The sequence below is a fragment of the Bombina bombina genome, chromosome 5 (assembly GCF_027579735.1).
Source record: "Bombina bombina isolate aBomBom1 chromosome 5, aBomBom1.pri, whole genome shotgun sequence".
NCBI lineage: Eukaryota > Metazoa > Chordata > Amphibia > Anura > Bombinatoridae > Bombina > Bombina bombina.
Window position 1 is genome coordinate 799,337,782 of NC_069503.1, and position 20,752 is coordinate 799,358,533.

The following is a 20,752-nucleotide window of genomic DNA, read 5'->3' on the forward strand; positions in this document are numbered from 1 at the left end:
CTCGGTAGCTTGGCATTCTGGCGATCTGCCATGCAATCCAACTCAGGCCAACCCCATTTGAGGATCAGGGTGGAAAAAACCTCTGGATGGAGTTCCCCCTCTTCCTGATGAAAAGACTGCCTGTCCACCAGTTAACCACCCCTGGTATGTGGATCGCTGACAGATGACATGAGTGGACCTCCGCCCACCGAATTATCTTGGCTACCTCAGTCATCGCTAAGGTAAGCCACTGTCGTTATGTTGTCCGACTGGAATCTGATGAACTGGACCGAAGCTAACTTAGGCCAGGCCAGAAGAGTATTGAAGATCGCTCTCAGTTCCAGAATTTTGATGGGAAGAAGAGACCGAGTCCACACTCCCCAAGCCTTTAGGGAACACCAGACGGCTCCCCATCCTAGAAGACTGGCGACTGTTGTCACAATCACCAAGGACGGCCTGCGAAAGCAGCTTCCCTGGGAGAGATGATCCGGAGACAACCACCATTGAAGAGAATCCCTCGTCTCCTGTTCCTTTTAGGATTAGTCGAGGAGACAATTCTGCATAATCTCCATTGCACAGCCTGAGCATGCTTAACAGCAGAGGCCGGAGGTGGAACAGAGCAAACAGAATGATGTCAATTGCCGCCACCATCAGTCCGATTAACTCCATACACTGAGCCACTGATGGCCGAGGAGTGGACTGAAGTGCTCGACAGGCACCTATAATCTTTAATTTCCTGACTTGTGTCAGAAAAATCTTCATCAATACAGAATTGATTAGAGTTCCCAAGAAGATCACCCTTGACTTCGGGATTAAGGAACTCTTTCCTAGATTTACTTTCCATCCGTGAGTTCTCAGGAAGGATAGAACAATGTTGGTATGATTCCTTACTTGTGGACAAGACGGCGCCTGGATTAGAATATCGTTCAGATAAGGCGCCACCGCAATGTCCCACGGTCGTAGAACCGCCAGCAGAGATCCCAGAACCCTTGTGAAAACTCTGGGTGTCAGAAAGTTCCCTCCTTCTTGGGAACTACAAACAGATTTGAAGAAAAAACCTGCACGTGCTCCTGTACAGGAACGGGAGTAATGACTCCCAGGGAGGAAAGGTCTCTTACACAATGTAATAACACCTCTCTTTATCCGGTTTGCAGATAATCTTGAAAGAAGAAATCTTCCTCGAGGAGGAACATTTTTGAACTCCAGATTGTATCCCTGGGACACTGTCTATAGCCCAGGGATCCTGAACATCTCAAACCCAAATCTGAGCGAAGGCGGAATTCTGCCCTCTACAAAATCCGGTCCCGGATCGGAGGCATGTCCTTCAAGCTGTGTCCAATTCAACAGTAGGTTAGGTGAATTCCAAAGGATATAACTTTCATCAAGCCAGATCCCATCAAGGTTTTCCCCTTGCAAGGAATCAATAAAAGCTTAAACTTAGAGTAGACATCCGTAGAACATACTCTAACCATAACACACTGTGAGCTGAACAGAAAACCCTGAAACCTATGCTCCCAGAATAATAACTTGAAGGGAAAAAATTGAAATAAAGGAAGTAACCAACTCAAAGGCATTCATCCTATTCTGGGTCCTTATCCAGGGGAGATTCTGACTTAGTAACATCAGAAAAAGCATCAGACCCATATGCCGTCTCACTAGCGACAGCAGCAAAATACACAGCTGGTTGCCATTATGAGCCCTGGTGTACGTCCCCTTCTACTTCTTATCCATAGGACCTTCGAACCCAACAATTCTCTAAGGGAATGGTAGTTCTCTTGGCCAAGCTGGAAACTACTCCGTCCACCCTAGTGAATGCTTGTCCAGCCTCCATAGCTAAGCCGACTACAACTTACTGGACGCACTAGATAACACCAGCAGAGTCAGAGTCGCCCAGGGTAGCTAAAAACCTCCTAAAGTAACAAATGGAGGTAATCAAGCTAAAAAACCGAGAAAAACAACCTCAGGTTCAAATAAAGATATTATTCCATCTGAGCCTGAGAATTCTCTATTAGATAATCCCGAAGTATCTTCCACCCTTCATTAACAGGGAAGAAACAGCTGGGATAACTACCAAAAACAAACAAACAAACAAACAAACAATCACCTGATTGAAATTAATTCCTCTAGTAATGTACAGTAATTCCAAACAGAGTTAGAGGAAGCACAGGGCACTGCATGCGGGCTATAATATGTTGTGGGACACTATAGGAGAAATTTGTGGCATAGATTGACCATAGTCAACAGACTCACATAGCAGGAGAAGGTTCAAAAAAGATTTTTTTTTTTTTTTTTTAAATTGACACAAAAGTTAGTGTCTCTAACATTAAAAAGTAACTAATTTTTGTGTGTGTTCCAGTACCATCCCAAGACACAAGGATGGATTAGACAAATAAACAGAGAAATTCTTTTAATACAGATTAACAGATAAAACTGTTAATGTCTCTTTAAATGTAAAAAGAAACTAATTTATTGTGGGTTCCTGTTCTATCCTAATACAAAGGATGGAGTAGACAATAAAACAGTGAAATTCTTTCCATAAAGATTAACAGAGAAAAACTGTTACTGTCTCTTTAAATGTAAAAAAGTACAGTATTCATTTAATGTGAGTTTTTGGTCATCCAACAATCCAAACGATGGATTAAACAAATAGTAAAATTATATCAAAGAAGAGAAACAGATAACGTAACTGTCTCTTTAAATTTTAAACAGTAACCTTTTATCTTAGTGTGTGGGAAAATGCTCAGACTAGTGCACAAAACATAGAAACACGGGCAGAAACCTCGGTGAAAACTTACTGAGGCGCCATCTAATGCTGAAACCTCTCAAATTTCATGTACCTAAGAAGGACATGACAGATTATAAACGGATCCGTAGCATAGCTGTAGCGCTAACCGGACTCACCTAGCATAACCCATGTTTAACTAACAAAGCCACCAGAAACCGATCTAACTCCGTACAGAACGGAAAAGCAAGTGCGGGCTAAGTCGGCCCCAAGCTCCGCCCTTCGTGTGAGTGACACATCTCAAACTGCAGAGTAGAGAAATACAATATACGCTGCTGAAAAACGGCGCTAAAACTAAACCCCGCCCTTCGTGGGCGTAATAATACATGCTCTCCCGGTAGCCATTATTATGTAAGGAATAGACTACCGGGAGATGAAAGTGAAAACTTCTTTGAACCTGAGGGCAAATTACCATACAAGTAAAAAGTACAAAATGTGCCTAACGTACTTATACAGTTGAATTGAGCCAGCCTACAAAAATATAAAGGCAATAGTGGATTAGCCCTCACTGTTACAGGGCATATCCCTCATGGAATCCAGCTTGGTTTACTGTCCCCACAAGCCACTCTCCTCAGCCCCAGTGCCTGCTATAAACATGCTGTCAGAAAAAGTAAATTTATGCTTACCTGATAAATTAATATCTTCTATGGTACGAGTCCACGGATTCATCCTTTACTTGTGGGATATTATTATCCTCCTGCTAACAGGAAGTGGCAAAGAGCACCACAGCAGAGCTGTCTATATAGCTCCTCCCTTAGCTCCACCCCCCAGTTATTCAACCGAAGGTACAGGAAGAAAAAGGAGATTCTAAAAGGTGCAGAGGTGACAAGTTTAAAATAAAAAAATATAATCTGTTTTAAAATGACAGGGCGGGCCGTGGACTCGTCGTACCATAGAAGAAATTAATTTATCAGGTAAGCATAAATTTACTTTTCTTCTATAAGGTACGACGAGTCCACTGATTCATCCTTTACTTGTAGGATACAATACCAAAGCTACAGGACACGGAGGAACGGGAGGGACAAGACAGATGGTTAAAGAGAAGGCACCACTGCTTGAAGAACTTTTCTCCCAAAAATAGCCTGCAAAGAAGCAAAAGTATAAAATTTGGAAAAGGTATGAAACGAAGATCAAGTCGCAGCCTTACAAATCTGTTCAACAGAAGCATTTTTAAAAGCCCATGTGGAAGCCACCGCTATAGTAGAGTGAGCTGAAATCCTTTCAGGAGGCTGCTGTCCAGCAGTCTCGTATGCCAAACAGATGATGCATTTCAGCTAAAAAGAAAGAGGTAGCCGTAGCTTTTTGACCTCTACGATTTCCAGAATAGACAACAAAGAAGATGTTTGACGGAAATCTTTGGTTGCTTGCAAGTAAAACTTCAAAGCACGAACCACGTCCAAGTTGTGCAACAGACGCTCCTTCTTAGAGGAAGGATTAGGACACAGAGAAGGAACAACAATTTCCTGATTGATATTCCTATTAGTAACACCCTTAGGAAGGAATCCAAGTTTGGTACGCAAAACCACCTTATCAGCATGGAAAACAAGATAAGGCGAGTCGCATTGCAACGCAGAGAGTTCAGAAACTCTTTGAGCCGAAGAGATAGCAACTAAAAACAGAACTTTCTAAGATAAAAGTTTAATAATATCTATGGAATGCATAGGTTCAAATAGAACCCCTTTAAGAACTTTAAGTACTAAATTCAGACTCCATGGCGGAGCAACAGGTTTAAACACAGGCTCGATTCTAACTAAAGCCTGACAGAACGACTGAACATCTGGAACATCTGCCAGACTCTTGTGCAGTAGAATTGATAAAGCAGATATCTGTCCCTTTAAGGAACTAGCTGATAACCCCTTCTCCAATCCTTCTTGGAGAAAAGACAAAATCCTAGGAATCCTGATCTTACTCCATGAGTAGCCTTTGGATTTGCACCAATAAAGATATTTACGCCATATCTTATGATAAATTTTCCTAGTGACAGGCTTTCGAGCCTGAATCAAGGTATCTATGACAGACTCAGAGAAACCCCTCTTGGATAAAATCAAGCGTTCAATCTCCAAGCAGTCAGCCGCAGAGAAACTAGATTTGGATGCTGGAACGGACCTTAAATCAGAAGGTCCTGTCTCAGTGGCAGAGTCCATGGTGGAAGAGATGACATGTCCACCAGGTCTGCATACCAAGTCCTGCGTGGCTACGCAGGTGCTATCAAAATCACCAAAGCTCTCTCCGGTTTGATTCTGGCAATCAAACGAGGAAGGAGAGAAAATGGTGGAAACACATAAGCCAGGTTGAACGACCAGGGTACTGCTAGAGCATCTATCAGTACTGCCTGAGGATCCCTTGACCTGGACCCATAACAAGGAAGTTTGGCGTTCTGACGAGACGCCATAAGATTCAATTCTGGTGTGCCCCATTGCTGAATCAATCGTGCAAACACCTCCGGATGGAGTTCCCACTCCCCCGGATAAAAAGTCTGACGACTTAGAAAATCCGCTTCCCAGTTCTCCACTAATAGATTGCTGATAGATGGCAAGAGTGAGTGTCTGCCCATCGAATAATTTTGGTAACCTCCATCATCGCTAGAGAACTCATTGTTCCCCCCTGATTGATATATGCTACAGTTGTGATATTGTCCGACTGGAATCTTATGAATCTGGCCGAAGCCAGCTGAGGCCATGCCTGAAGCGTGTTGAATAACGCTCTCAGTTCTAGAATATTTATCGGGAGGAGAGCCTCCTCCTGAGTCCACACACCCTGTGCTTTCAGGGAATTCCAGACTGCAACCCAGCCCAATAGGCTGGCATACGTCGTCACTATGACCCATGCTGGCCTGCGGAAACACATTCCCTGGGACAGATGATCCTGTGACAACCACCAAAGAAGAGAGTCTCTGGTCTCTTGATCCAGATATATCTGAGGATATAAATCTGCATAATCCCCATTCCACTGTTTGAGCAAGCATAGTTGCAGTGGTCTGAGATGCAAGCGAGCAAACGGAACTATGTCCATTGCCGCTACCATTAGTCCGATTACCTCCATGCACTGAGCCACTGACGACCGAGGAATGGAATGAAGAGCTCTTCAGGTGGTTAAAATCTTTGATTTCCTGACCTCCGTCAGAAAAATTTTCATGTCCACCGAATCTATCAGAGTTCCCAAGAATGGAACTCTTGTGAGAGGGATAAGTGAACTCTTTTTTCCTCCACCTTCCACCCGTGAGATCTTAGAAAAGCCAACACAATGTCCGTGTGAGATTTGGCTAGTTGGAAAGTCGACGCCTGAATTAAGATATCGTCCAGATAAGGCGCCACTGCTATGCACCGCGGCCTTAGAACCAACAAAAGGGACCCTAGCACCTTTGTGAAAATTCTGGGAGCTGTGGCCAACCCGAAGGGAAGAGCTACAAACTGGTAATGCTTGTCCAGAAAGGCGAACCTGAGGAACTGGCGATGATCTTTGTGGATAGGGATGTGTAGATACGCATCCTTTAAGTCCACGGTGGTCATATATTGACCCTCCTGTATCTTTGGTAAAATAGTCAGAATGGTCTCCATCTTGAAGGAATTTGTTTAGGATCTTGAGATCTAAAAATGGTCTGAAGGATCCCTCTTTTTTGGGAACCACAAACAGATTGGAGTAAAAACATTGCCCCTGTTCTGTTTTCGGAACTGGGCAGATCACTCCCATGGTATATAGGTCTTCTACACAGCGTAAGAACGCCTCTCTTTTTGTCTGGTTTACAGACAATTGAGAAAGATGGAATCTCCCCCTTGGAGGAGAATCTTTGAAATCTAGAAGATACCCCTGGGTTACAATTTCTAAAGCCCAGGAGTCCTGAACGTCTCTTGCCCAAGCCTGAGCAAAGAGAGAAAGTCTGCCCCCTACTAGATCCGGTCCCGGATTGAGGGCTACCCCTTCATGCTGTCTTGGTGGCAGCAGCGGGCTTCTTGGCCTGTTTACCCTTGTTCCAAGTCTGGTTAGGTCTTCAGACTGACTTGGATTGAGCAAAATACCTCTCTTGTTTTGCAGCAGGGGAAGAGGTAGAGGGACCATCTTTGAAGTTTCGAAAGGAACGAAAATTATTTTGTTTGGTCATCATCTTATTTGTCTTATCCTGAGGAAGGGCATGGCCTTTTCCTCCAGTGATGTCTGAAATGATCTCTTTCAGTTCAGGCCCGAATAGGGTCTTACCTTTGAAAGGTATGGCTAAAAGCTTAGATTTTGATGACACATCAGCAGAGCAGGACTTAAGCCATAACGCTCTACACGCTAAAATGGCAAAACCTGAGTTCTTTGCCGCTAATTTAACCAGTTGAATAGCGGCATCTGTAATGAAAGAATTAGCTAGCTTGAGAGCCCTAATTCTATCCAGAATATCATCTAATGGGGTCTCAACCTGAAGAGCCTCTTCCAGACCCTGATGAATAAATATTTTCTTTAGGAGACCCTCTAATTTTTTATCCATAGGATCTTTGAAAGCACAACTATCAATAGGTATAGTTGTACGCTTAGCCAGGGTAGAAATAGCTCCCTCCACCTTAGGGACCGTCTGCCACGAATCCCGCATGGTGTCTGATATGGGAAACATTTTCTTAAAAGTAGGAGGAGAGGGAGAGAACGGAATACCTGGTCTATCCCACTCCTTAGTAACAATGTCCGAAATCCTCTAAGGGACAGGAAAAACATCAGTGTAGACAGGAACCTCTAGATATCTGTCCATTTTACACAATTTCTCTGGAACTACAATAGGGTCACAATCATCCAGAGTCGCTAAAACCTCCCTGAGCAATAAGCGGAGGTGTTCTAGATTAAATTTAAAAGCCGTCATATCTGAGTCTGTCTGAGGGAACATCTTTCCTGAATCAGAAATCTCTCCCTCAGACAGCAAATCCCTCACCCCCAACTCAGAACATTGTGAGGGTACATCGGATATGGCTAATAAAGCGTCAGAGGGCTCAGCATTTACTCTCACACCAGATCTACTGCGCTTCCCCTGCAACCAAGGCAGCTTAGATAAAACCTTTGTGAGGGTAGTATTCAAAACTGCGGCCATATCTTGCAGGGTGAAAGAATTAGACGCACTAGAAGTACTTGGCGTCGCTTGTGCGGGCGTTAATGGTTGTGACACTTGGGGAGAATTAGATGGCATAACCCGATTCCCTTCTGACTGAGAATCATCCTGCGACAGTTTTATTAGCTAAAATATGTTCTTTGCAATTTTTTGCCCTTTCAGTGCATGAGGGACACATTTTAAGTGGGGGTTCCACAATGGCTTCTAAACACATTGACCATTGGCTTTCCTCAATGTCGGACATGTTGTAAAGGCTAGTAATGACCACAAACAAGCTTGAAAACACTTTATTTAGTGAAAAAAAAAAAAAAAAATCTTAAAAACGGTACTGCGCCTTTAAGAGAAAAAAAAGCATACACGTTCTGCAAAACTGCTTTAAAATACACCAATCGTTTAAAAATTTTGATATAAGATTCAATTTATGAAGTTAAGTTTGCGCCACAAGAAAAAGAAACGCTTAACCCTTTACTGTGCAAACCGGATAAATAATAGGCCTAAATCCGGAAAAAACACCCCCTGCACCTCTCCACAGCCTTGCTGTGGAGCCTACCTGCCCTCAGGGATTTGAAAAATGGTGTGAAAGCTTTGATTTGGCCCAGCACTTCCACAAGGGTCCTCCAGAGTTGGAGCTTGCTGCTTGCTTTGTAAAAAACAACGGCGCATCTGAGGCGCGAAAATAGGCACCGCCCATCTCACTCGATGTTTTGTCAGCCTAAATGAACCGCACCAGAGCGGTTCCAAACTAGCCATGTGGGTTCTGAGACCCAAACAAGTGTACCCTCAATAGAGTCTTCCAAAAAAACATTATTGCCCAAAAAACGTTAACAGTACTCCCAGTCACAAAACGTTTTGCCCACAAACATTTAAAACTCAGTGTCAACGATTTTTTTATTAGCCCCTTATGCAAGCATAGTAATACCCTTCTATCTCTCTTAGGATTACTGCTTACCCTTACCCTCATGGGGATACTGTCAGCCTTTCTGAAATACCAGTCTCTCCAGAAAAAATGACTGAACATACCTCACTGCTATATAGCATGAAAACGTTCCTCACACTGAAGTTTCTTGTACCCCTCAGCAATTCTGTGGGAACTGCTCTGGATCTTAGTGACAAATGCTAAGATCATCAGCCTCCAGGCAGAAGTCTTCATCCATCTGCTGCCTGAGAGTAAATAGTACACACGGGACCATTTAAAATAAAAAAAACTATTGCTTGAAGAAAATAAAAAACTAATATTTTATCACCTCTTTCACTTTAGCCTTCTTAATACTTAGAGTAGGCAAAGAGAATGACTGGGGGTGGAGCTAAGGGAGGAGCTATATAGACAGCTCTGCTGTGGTGCTCTTTGCCACTTCCTGTTAGCAGGAGGATAATATCCCACAAGTAAAAGATGAATCCGTGGACTCGTTTTACCTTATAAAAGAAAAAAAATATTGCCCCCTACCAGAAACTAATCTGTCCAAAAAAATTATCTTAAAGACAGGGGCACTAATTCATTAACATTTATAAAAGATGCTTATTTTTTAACATACTTGCCATTGCCTTTTGGTAAACATAACGCCGATCCTCCTCCCGCATCTCCGACTTTCTTTAGCAGATCGATGACGAATCAGACTTCCTCCAATTGTTGCGTGCCACACAAGCTGGACCCCAAAGGGGGCACGCAACCATTCGAGGAAGCAGGATTCGTCATCGATCTGCTAAAGAAAGCAGGAGATGCGGGTGGAGGATCGGCGTTATGTTCACCATAAGGCAATGGTAAGTATTTTTTTAAAAAAGCATCTTTGTAAACTTTAATGAATTAAAGTGACACTGTTTTTAAGATTATTTTTGATACTGGGCATCAATTCATTAAAGTTTACAATCCCTTTGAAATGTAAAGAAGCTTGCTTGCAGATATATAAACAGAAATTATATCTTTTAAACATTTTAACTATCACAGAACTTAACCACTGGGCGAAATGTGTATGCTTTCATTGCAATAAAACTTTAAAAGGACTGGTGTGTGTGTGTGTGTGTGTGTGTGTGTGTGTGTATATATATATATATGTATGTATATGTATATATATATATATATATATATATATATATATATATATATATATATATATATATATATATGTGTGTGTGTGTGTTATAATAAAATTTCCCTTAGTGTTCCTTTATTAGAGGAAATATTACTGTAAAATCCTGTTTTGCTGGGGTTTTTTTGTTGTTTCTAATACATTATCAATTTATTGATGACTTACATGATCACATTCTCTGAAATAAAAATAGTCAAATTACCTCTAAAGCCTGCATTTTTTTCAACAGCATTTTATGTTCCTCATTTTTAATCTTCTCATCAAAAAATTCTTGAAAGGTCTTCTTGTAGACTAGTTTCATGTTATACTTCTTAGCCATTCTGAAAAATAAATAGATTTATTACTACTGCCTACACATTCAATGCAAATGTACACATTTGAATGAAAAATAATACTTTTGATTACAGTGACACCTAATGGTAGTAAGCAGAAACATTAACATCTGTAAAATGCCTTTCCATAAAATGCATATATCAACTTGCAATAAGCAAATCATCTTTTTTTATTATAATTTTTAATGCACCAACGAATTCAACAGTGCAATACATACGGTACAATAAAGACAAGGAAGGCAAAACATGACAGAAGGAATACAGGGCCCTACTACCTAGACAGCTTTTCTTTATTTAAAATTAAACATGGCAAGTATGGACCATAATAAGCCAGGGTTTTAATTTTAGTTCAAAATCAGAAGCAACAAATTACATTTTATTAATTACTTACACAGTTAAAAAAAAGCAACGAAAACAATGAAAGTACTCAAAGGAGGATTAGAACACAAGGAAGGAACCACAATCTCCTGATTGATGTTGCAATCTGAAACGACCTTAGGGAGAAAACCTAACTCAGTACGAAGAACAGCCTTATCAGCATGAAATACTAGGTAAGGAGGCTCACATTGAAAGGCAGCCATTTCAGAGACTCTGCGCGCTGAAGCAATAGCCAGAAGAAAAAGAACCTTCCAAGACAGTAATTTAATGTCAACTACATGCATAGGCTCAAACGGAGCCTTCTGCAAAACTTTAAGAACAAGATTTAAACTCCAAGAGGAATGCTAGGTCTAAACACAGGCCTGATTCTAGCCAGAGCCTGAACAAAAAAGGAAATTTATGCTTACCTGATAAATTTGTTTCTTTTACGATACGATGAGTCCACGATTTCATCCTTACTTATGGGATATCGCCACCTGGTCAACAGGAGGAGGCAAAGAGCACCACAGCAGAATATATATATATATATATATATATATATATATATATATATATATATATATATATATATATATATATATATATATATATATATATATATATATATATATATATATATATATATATATATATATATATATATATCCTTCCCTCCCAGTCCAGTCATTCGACCAAAGTTAGGAAGAGAAAGGAAAAGCCAAGGTGCAGAGGTGACTGAAGTTTAACAAAAATAAAAGACCTGTCATACAAAAACAGGGTGGGCCGTGGACTCATCGTATAGTAAAAGAAACAAATTTATCAGGTAAGCATAAATTTCCTTTTACAAGATACGAGTCCACGAATTTCATCCTTACGTATGGGATACAATACCAAAGCTATAGGACACGGATGAAAGGGAGGGACAAGACAGGGAACCTAAACGGAAGGCACCACTGCTTGAAGAACTTTTCTGCCAAAAACAGCCTCAGACGAGGCAAAATATCAAATTTGTAAAATTTTGAAAAAGTGTGGAGAAGACCAAGTCGAAGCTTTGCAAATCTGTTCAACAGAAGCAGCATTTTTCAATGCCCATGAGGAAGCCACAGCCCTAGTGGAATGAGCCGTAATTCGTTCAGGAGGCTGCTGTCCAGAAGTCTCATATGCAAAACGGATGATACTCTTCAGCCAAAAAGAAAGAGGTAGCCGTAGCTGTCTGACCCCTACGCTTCCCAGAAAACACAACAAAAAGGGAAGAAGATTGACGAAAATCCTTAGTTGCCTGTAAGTAAAACTTCAAGGCACGGACCAAGTCCAAATTATGTAACAGTCACTCCTTCTTAGAAGGAGGATTAGTATACAAGGAAGGAACAACAATTTCCTGATTAATATTTTTATTTGAAACAACCTTAGGAAGAAAACCAGGTTTGGTACGTAACACCACCATATCAGAATGAAAAATAAGATAAGGAGAAACACATTGCAATGCTGAAAGCTCAGAAACTCTGCAAGCAGAAGAAATAGCGATGAAAAATAAAACTTTCCAAGACAAGAACTTAATGACTACGGAATGCGTAGATTCAAACGGAACTCCTTGGAGGACTGTAAGAACTAAATTCAAGCTCCAAGGAAGAGCAATTGGTCTAAACACAGGTCTGATTCTAGTCAGAGCCTGACAAAAAGATTGAACATCTGGAACATCGGCCAGACGTTTAAATAACAAAATAGATAAAGCAGAAAACTGTCCCTTTAAGGAACTTGCTGACAACCCACTCCAACTCCAATCCTTCCTGGAGAAAAGAAAAAATTGTGGGAATCCAAATCCTACTCCATGAGTAGCCCCGAATTTGCAGCAATAAAAATATTTACGCTATTGTATGGTAAATCTTACTAGTAACAGGCTTACGTGCCTGAATCAAGGGATCTATGACCGAACCAGAAAACCCTCGCTTAGATAAAATCAAGCGTTCAATCACCAAGCAGTTAGCTGTAGAGAACTAGATTCGGAGGAAGGAAAAGCCCCTGATGAAAAAGTCTTTCTTCAATGGAAACTTCCGCGGTGGCTGAGATGACATGTCCACTAGGTCGGCATACCAAGTCCTGCGAGGTCACGCAGGAGCGAGATGAGGATCACCAATGTCCTCTCCTGTTTGACTCTAGCAATCACCGTGGGAAGGCAAATGGAGGGAACACATAAGCTAGGCTGAAAGACCAAGGTACTGCCAAGGCATCTATCAGCACGGCCCGGACAACCCCGGACCTGGAACCGTATCTCGGAAGCTTGGTATTCAGACGAGATGGTATAAGTTCCAAATCTGGCCTGCCCCATCTGAGAATCCAGCTGGCAAATACCTCCGGATGAAATTCCCATTCTCCCGGATGAAAAGACTGTCCGCTCAGAAAATCCGCCTCCCAGATATCCCCACCTGGGATGTGGATCGCCGACAGATAACAAAAGTGAGTCTCGGCCCACTGAATACTCTGGGATACTACTGTCATCGCTAAGGAACTCCTTGTTCCTCCCTGATGATTGATGTAAACTATTGATGCGAAGTAGAGACTCTGATCGAGTCCATATACCCTGAGTCCTCAGGGAGTTCCAGACTGCTCACCATCCCATCAGGCTGGCGTCCGTTGTCACTATCACCCATTGGGGTCTGCGGAAGCATGTCCCCTGGGACAGATGATCCAGCGACAACCACCATAGAAGAGAAATCCTTGTCTCCTGATCTAGATCTATTTGAGGAGACAAAATTTGTATAATCTCCATTCCACTGTCTGAGCACGATCAGTTGCAGAGGTCTGAGATGAACACAAGCAAAACGGAATGATGTCCATTGCCACTACCATTAATCCAAGTGCCTCCATGCACTGAGCCACTGATGGCCGAGGATTGGACTGAAGGGATCGGCATGTAGTCAGAATCCTTAACTTTCTAACTTCCGTCAAAAAGATTTTCATGGATAGAGAGTCGATTAGAGTTCCCAAGAAAGGAACCCTCGTCTGTGGAAACAGCAAACTCTTTTCTAGATTCACTTATCACCCGTGAGTCCTCAGAAAAGACAGAACGTCGGTATGAGACTTTGCTAGAAGATAGGACGATGCCTGTATCAGAATATCGTCCAGATAAGGCGCCACTGCAATGTCCGCGGTCTCAGAACCGCCAGCAGAGACCCCAGAACCTTCGGGAAAATTCTGGGAGCCGTGGCTAGATCGAAAGGACGAGCCACAAACTGAAAACATTTGTCCAGTAGTAAATCTCAGGAACTAGTGAAGAACCCTGTGATACACACATGCAGATATGCATCTTTTAGATCCAATGACGTCAGAAATTGACTCTCCTGGATCAATGGAAGGATAGTGCAAATAGTATCCATCCAGAACGATGGAACTCCAAGAAACTTGGAAATACTCCTGAGGCCTAAAATAGGTCTGAGGGCTCCCTCCTTTCTGAAAATACAAAAACAGACGTGAAGAAGCCCCCAGCCCCTGCTGTTCCTGTATGGGAACAGGACCAATTCTCATGTAAAAGAGGACCCTTACACCAGGTAAGAACGCCCCACTTCTTATCCGGACCTGGTCCGGCAGTAACCCTTTCATGCTGACTTGGAAGCAACAGCAGACTTATTGGAGTGCTTACCCCTGATCAATAATTGGTGGGGACTCCAAGTGTACTAGACAGTTTTCTGTTGGGTACTTATATCCTGAAATAGCAACCACTGAAAAAGAAACCTCGCTCACAAAACTTTTATAGTTCCCCTTGCACTTTCCCTGCAGCAAGGAAAAAACCGACAACGCTTACTCAAAAAAAAGGGCAGCAATGTCCAGTAGGATAACTCCAAATAGGGAATATGGAGGAAGAGCAAAGTATTATAAGTTCTTAGGACAATTGCAGATAATAAACCTGCTTAAAATATTAAACCTTGTCAGAACACTTCTTGTAGCTTCTGAGACAAGAATGGACATGAAAAAAAGATATATCTAAATACATGTGGAACAGAAAAATTCCTTGCATGCTCCACAAAAGAATGAGATAACCATCAAGTCACCTCCAATTCACTCATTGTCAAAACAAATTGAATTACTGTGACTGAAAACGATATATCAAAAACAATATGAGATTGTATCTGTATGTGCATGTGTATAATAAAAAAATCTCCAGACTTTAACCAATCCTAGAAGACTGTCTGCCACCGGATGGAACACTAATAAGTAACAGGATCCTAATTAGGAAAGAACACTCTTAAGTTCTGTGTGTTGTGTAAACTGTGCTGCTGCATATTTTAAATCTAATGCAGAAATAGGGCGTCCATAGTAGAGCTGCTGGGGAAGCTGCTGAACCAAGAACCTGAAAAATACTTTCTAAACAGTGCCAAGAGCCTCTCTGCTGAACAAGCAGAGAAGACAGCTGGCGACTATCAACCGAAGCCAAAGGTTGTTAAACAAAAGGCGTGGATTGCAGTCCCGCCCATCGTGGGCGTATCCCACCTAAGAAATATGTTCCAAACCGTGTCAAAAGCCTCTCTGCCGTACAAGCAGAGAAGACATCTGGAAACTAACTGCCGGGGTCAAAAAGGCGCGGATCTTAGCCCCACCCATCGTGGGCGTATGCCACTAAATCTCCCGGGCGGCTTAAGTATAATGAAAATGAAACCGCCGGGAGAGCTAACAATCCACGTGGGCATATAAGAGTAATAAACAAACCCCCCCCAGAGTAGGCTCCAAAGTGAAACAAGCCATTGGGAAAGATTACAGTAGGTATAAATTATCAAAAATCTCCCTGTCGACTACCAAAGTGGAGTCCGAAGAGAAGAACCCTCCCATTGGCTACTAGTTTATTAATGAGAGCAGAGATGTATACCGTTTAAGCAACACATACTCATGCAGAGATAATAAAAACCTCCCTGTTCGGCTGCCAAAAGTAATATTAGAAGCCATAGGGAGCGAAGTCAATACTCATAACATCGTCATGTGGAAACAGTATAAAACTCCCAGTCGGCTGTTAATTAAGAAACCAAACATGCACCAATCATCCTTTGGAAACAGGGACATGTAACAGTCATGCACACCGTAGTACTAAACAGAAAAACCTCTCTGTAGGCTACTGATTAGTATTATACACCGAAGGGAGCAGAAACATGCATTCGGCAGCACAAACTCAAGCTGAATTAGCATAGCCTCCCTGTCGGCTGCTACCTTTAGCATTGTAAGCCGTCGGGAACATACAACATTCAAACATTGTGCATACTGAATAAAAATAACCCTTTCAATCCGTCGTGATCTTAACACCGTAAGCCCTTGCGAGTAGGGACATTCATTCAAACCGAACACCCATACTGAAGATAAATAAACCTCCCTGTCAGCCATTAATTTAGAATGTACGCTGACGGGAGTTGGGACACGCAGCATGCATGTTTCACCCTGTCATGCTGAACAAACATACACCTCCCTTATGGCTGTTACCGGTAGTATTGCCAGTCATTAGGAGAAGGGACATGATATAATCATCATATTAATCCACTGGACTATTGTTATAGTATAACTGCTGAAACAGACTAAACCGCCCTGTCGGCTGCCTCTTAGTAACACAAGCCGAAGGGAGCAGGGAGTATGGCGAAAGTGTAAAACATAACAGAGCCACTCCTCCTATTTATACAAATATTTCTGTGTACCTATTCCAGAAAACAAAATTCAGCACTTGCCTGATAACCCTGACCGGCAGTAAGGCAGTCCACCCGGCTTGTGAGGCCCTCAAGTTCTCCTCACATTGGCCTGTGGAAATAACAAAAAATACAAAGTCTCTCTCTTCCCTCAGACTTTTGCAGGTAGGGCAGCAAAAACATGTATGGAAGGCGCAGTGAGAATGTCCCACAAGTTTCCATTGCTTTAAAGCCACCAAATGCTTCTCTTTTTGCTGAAGAGACTGATCTGATCTAGGCTACACCCCAGAACAAAGTAGCACACTGTGGCACTACTTTAAAAATAATAAAATTTTGATGGAAGAATCTATAACTAACACCTCACTTTACCTCTTCCTATCACTAACACAGGCAAAGAGAATGACTGGAGTGGGAGGGAAGGGAGGAGCTATATATATACAGCTCTGCTGTGGTGCTCTTTGCCTCCTCCTGTTGACCAGGAGGCGATATCCCATAAGGATGAAATCCGTGGACTCATCGTATCTTGTAAAAGAAAGACTGAACATCTGAAAGCTCAGTGAGCCTCTTGTGCAGTAAACAGATGGGGGGCCTTCTCCAGACCCCCTGGAGAAAAGAAAGAATCCTGGAAACCCTGACCTTATGCCAGGGAAATCCACACTCTTCACCCCAGAGGCAGAACTTTTTTTCACTTTCTGCGATGAAATTTTTTTAGTGAAAGTTTTTCTGCAGGTAATTTTAAGTAAAATTCAATTTTAAGTTAGGAAGTTACACTAAAGCACCAGTTCAATTGCAATGTGTTGGTTAACTAAATAATAAAACAATTTTTAACGTTTTATAATATAGTGCAGTAGTTGAAAATTGCAATGCAAATTAGCTGCAGACAAAAAAATTAAATTGTAAAATGTCTCTTGAATAAATTTGTTTCCTTTTCTCTTCGTACATAGAAATGTAGTAATAAAAAAGGTGCAATGTTCATAAGGACGTCTTACATTCAGAACAAACAGCTTTGCAGACTTGGAAAGGCTAGGGGAGGGTTTGAAAAAAATCTGAGAGCCAGTAAATAATCAATGCACTGCTGTTTTGCAGCTCTACTGCATATGACTGTTAACTTCAAACAGCACTTTGCTCTGGATGCACTGTGTTAAGGAAAACTTACACAGTGCAACCATTGCACAACTCTGAAGAGAACTGTCTAATGTGGAGCAGAGCTGCAAAGTTAAAGCACTAAAAGTACTTGCATGGGTTCTTTTCTTTCTGCAGACATGCTGCATTTTCTGCGATGGCATCTCAGATCACTGTATATTCTGCCATGGGGCTCTTCACACCAGAATAAATAGGTCCTCCACACCTTATTATAGATACGACGAGTAACCGGCTTATGAGCTTAAATGAGAGTATTATTAACTCTCTCAGAGAAACCTCTCTTGGCTAGGACTAAGTGTTCAAATCTCCACGAAGTCAGCCTCAGATAATCTAGATTTTGATGAACAAAAGGACCTTGTTCCAGCAGATCCCTGTGACAAGGTAACCTCCATGGAGGAGATGACTACATCCCCAAAACACATCTTTCGCGGCCACTATGGAACAATCAGTATCACTGATGCCCGCTTCTGCTTGATGAGGGCAACTACTCAAGGAAGGAGAAGTAATGGCGGAAAAATGTTTATTAGACTGAAACTCTAAATCACCACTAATGCATCTATTATCTCCGCCTGAGGATTCCTGGATCTCGACCCATACCTGGGTAGCTTGGTATTGAGACGGGACGCCATGAGATCTATCTCCAGAGTCCCCCACCTGTTGCATATCTCCGCAAACACTTCAGGATGGAGAGACCATTCACCCGGATGAAAGGATTGTCTGCTGAGAAAATCTGCTTCCTAGTTGTCTACACATGGAATGTGGATCTCTGACAGCAAACAGTTGTGGGCCTCCGCCCACTTCAGAATCCGAGATACCTCCCTCATTGCTAGGGAGCTCCTCGTTCCTCCCTGGTGGTTGATGTAAGCCACAGAGGTGATCTTGTCAGATTGAAATCTGATAAACTGGGACGAAACCAGACGGGGCCAAGCCTTCAGAGCATAGAAGATTGCTCAAAGTTCCAGAATGTTGATCGGAAGAGAGCTCTACTCCCAAGACCAAAGGCCCTGAGCCTTCTTGGCTCCCCAAACTGCTCCCCATCCTGAGAGACTTGCATATGTAGTCACAATCTCCCAGGATGGTCTTAAAAAGGATGTCCCTCGGGACAGGCGATCTGGACAGAGCCACTAAGAGTGATTCAATCGGTTGTCCAGAGAGATCTGTTGAGAAAGATCCAAATGATTGTCGTTCCACTCTCAGCATGCGCAGCTGTAACGGTCTGAGACAGAACCTGGCAAAGGGAATTATGTCCATGCTGGACACCATGAGACCAATCACCTCCATACACTGTGCCACAGCCTTGAGGAGGTCCGGAGGGCAAGACCTGCCAAAGCCAGCTTGCAGCGTCTCTGGTCTAAAAGAAATATCCTCATGACTAGTGAGTCTATTAGAGTGCCCAGGAATTCTACCCTGGTGCTTGGAATAAGATAACTCTTTTCTAAGTTTATCTTCCATCCATGGGATTGAAGAAGAGAGAGAAGATTCTGAATGTTCTTCTGCTAGACGAAAGGATGGTGCTTATACCAGGATATCGTCCAAGTAAGGGGCTTTTTTTTTTTTTTTTTTTTGTTTGTTTGTTTGTTTGTGTTTTTTTTTTTCCTTGTGTATGTAATATAGGTGTTTAAAAAAGGTAAAAAAAACAGCAGCAATATATATAAGGCACTGAGTGCATGAAACTTAATTGTCTATGCTAATCTATTGATATATTTCTTTCTGTTTTTTTTTTTCGTCTCCATGCTTATTTTTGATGTTCTATTGACGTAGCATCCTGCGTGATGCGGCAAGCTGTTAAACTGTATAATAGTATAGGCTGCTGGCCATAAATAAAATTTATAAAAAAAAAAAAAAAAAAAAAAAAAAAAAAAAAGGGGCTACTGCAATGCCCCTGGGTTCTGGCCACAGAACCTTTGTGAAACTTATTGGGGCAGTAGCTAGGCCAAACGGAAGAGCAATAAACTGGATATACTCGTCCAGGAAGGCAAACCTTGGGAACTGAAAGTGTTCCCTGTGGATTGTGACATGAAGGTAAGCATCCTTCAGATCTATAGTAGTCATGAACTGTCCCTTCTGGACTAAGGGAAGAATAGACCTTATTGTCTCCATCTTGAAAGGGGGGATATTCAGAAACTTGTTTATGCACTTTAGATACAGAATCGCACTTTCAACATTTTTATTTTAACACCATTTAACACATTTTTTTTCAACACTTTTGCATATACAAACACCATTGGAGATTTTTCACTATTTTTTCAACATTTTTATTTTTGTGCTTGCACTTTGGATATATCATGTTATAGGAGAACTGTTTACATTGATGCACTATTTGATTTTCCATCACTTAATTGCATTCATTGTTATTAACTGGCCGGATGTACCTTTACGTTATAATTATTCACATGACATATTAGGATACATATATTTGTTAGAGTACATATTGTTTATTGTGCAGCTCTGTTGACATTCTGTCCTCGTTTTTATTAACTTTTAGATTGTAATCAATGTTTTAATAACTTTTTAGTCATGGATCCATGCATTAATTTGTAATTTAATTGATGTTTTATATATTTGTGTCATTAATTGATGTTTTACTATTACTTGTGTTATTAAAACAGAATTTATGCTTACCTGATAAATTACTTTCTCTTGCGGTGTATCCAGTCCACGGATTCATCCTTTACTTGTGGGATATTCTCATTCCCTACAGGAAGTGGCAAAGAGAGCACACAGCAGAGCTGTCCATATAGCTCCCCCTCTAGCTCCACCCCCCAGTCATTCGACCAAAGGTTAGGAAGAAAAAGGAGAAACCATAGGGTGCAGTGGTTACTGTAGTTTAAACGATTTTTTTTTTTACCTGACTTAAATGCCAGGGCGGGCCGTGGACTGGATACACCGCAAGAGAAAGTAATTGATCAGGTAAGCATAAATTCTGTTTTCTCTTGCAAGGTGTATCTAGTCCATGGATTCATCCTTTACTTGTGGGATACCAATACCAAAGCTTTAGGACACGGATGAAGGGAGGGAACAAGACCGGTACCTTAAACGGAAGGCACCACTGCTTGCAAAACCTCTCTCCCAAAAATAGCCTCCGAAGAATCAAAAGTATTGAAATTGTAAAATTTGGCAAAAGTATGCAGTGAAGACCAAGTCGCTGCCTTACAAATCTGTTCAACAGAAGCCTCATTTTTGAAAGCTCATGTGGAAGCCACTGCTCTGGTAGAATGAGCAGTAATTCTTTCAGGAGGCTGCTGGCCAGCAGTCTCATAGGCCAAACGGCAGTCGCTTTCTGACCTCTCCTCTTACCAGAATAGATAACAAACAAGGAAGATGTTTGTCTGAAATCCTTAGTT

The 20,752-nt window shown here is 41.8% G+C and overlaps 1 protein-coding gene across 6 annotated transcripts in view; it reads right to left on the minus strand.

The window, feature by feature from the left end:
- RNMT (RNA guanine-7 methyltransferase) overlaps positions 1–20,752 on the minus strand; it is a 195,932-nt gene that overhangs the window by 92,807 nt on the left and 82,373 nt on the right. For all 6 annotated transcript variants that reach the window (XM_053714880.1, XM_053714883.1, XM_053714882.1 and 3 more), the window contains one exon: positions 10,122–10,239. In XM_053714880.1, the coding sequence (XP_053570855.1) occupies positions 10,122–10,239 (118 nt within the window). The remainder of the gene's footprint in view (positions 1–10,121; positions 10,240–20,752) is intronic.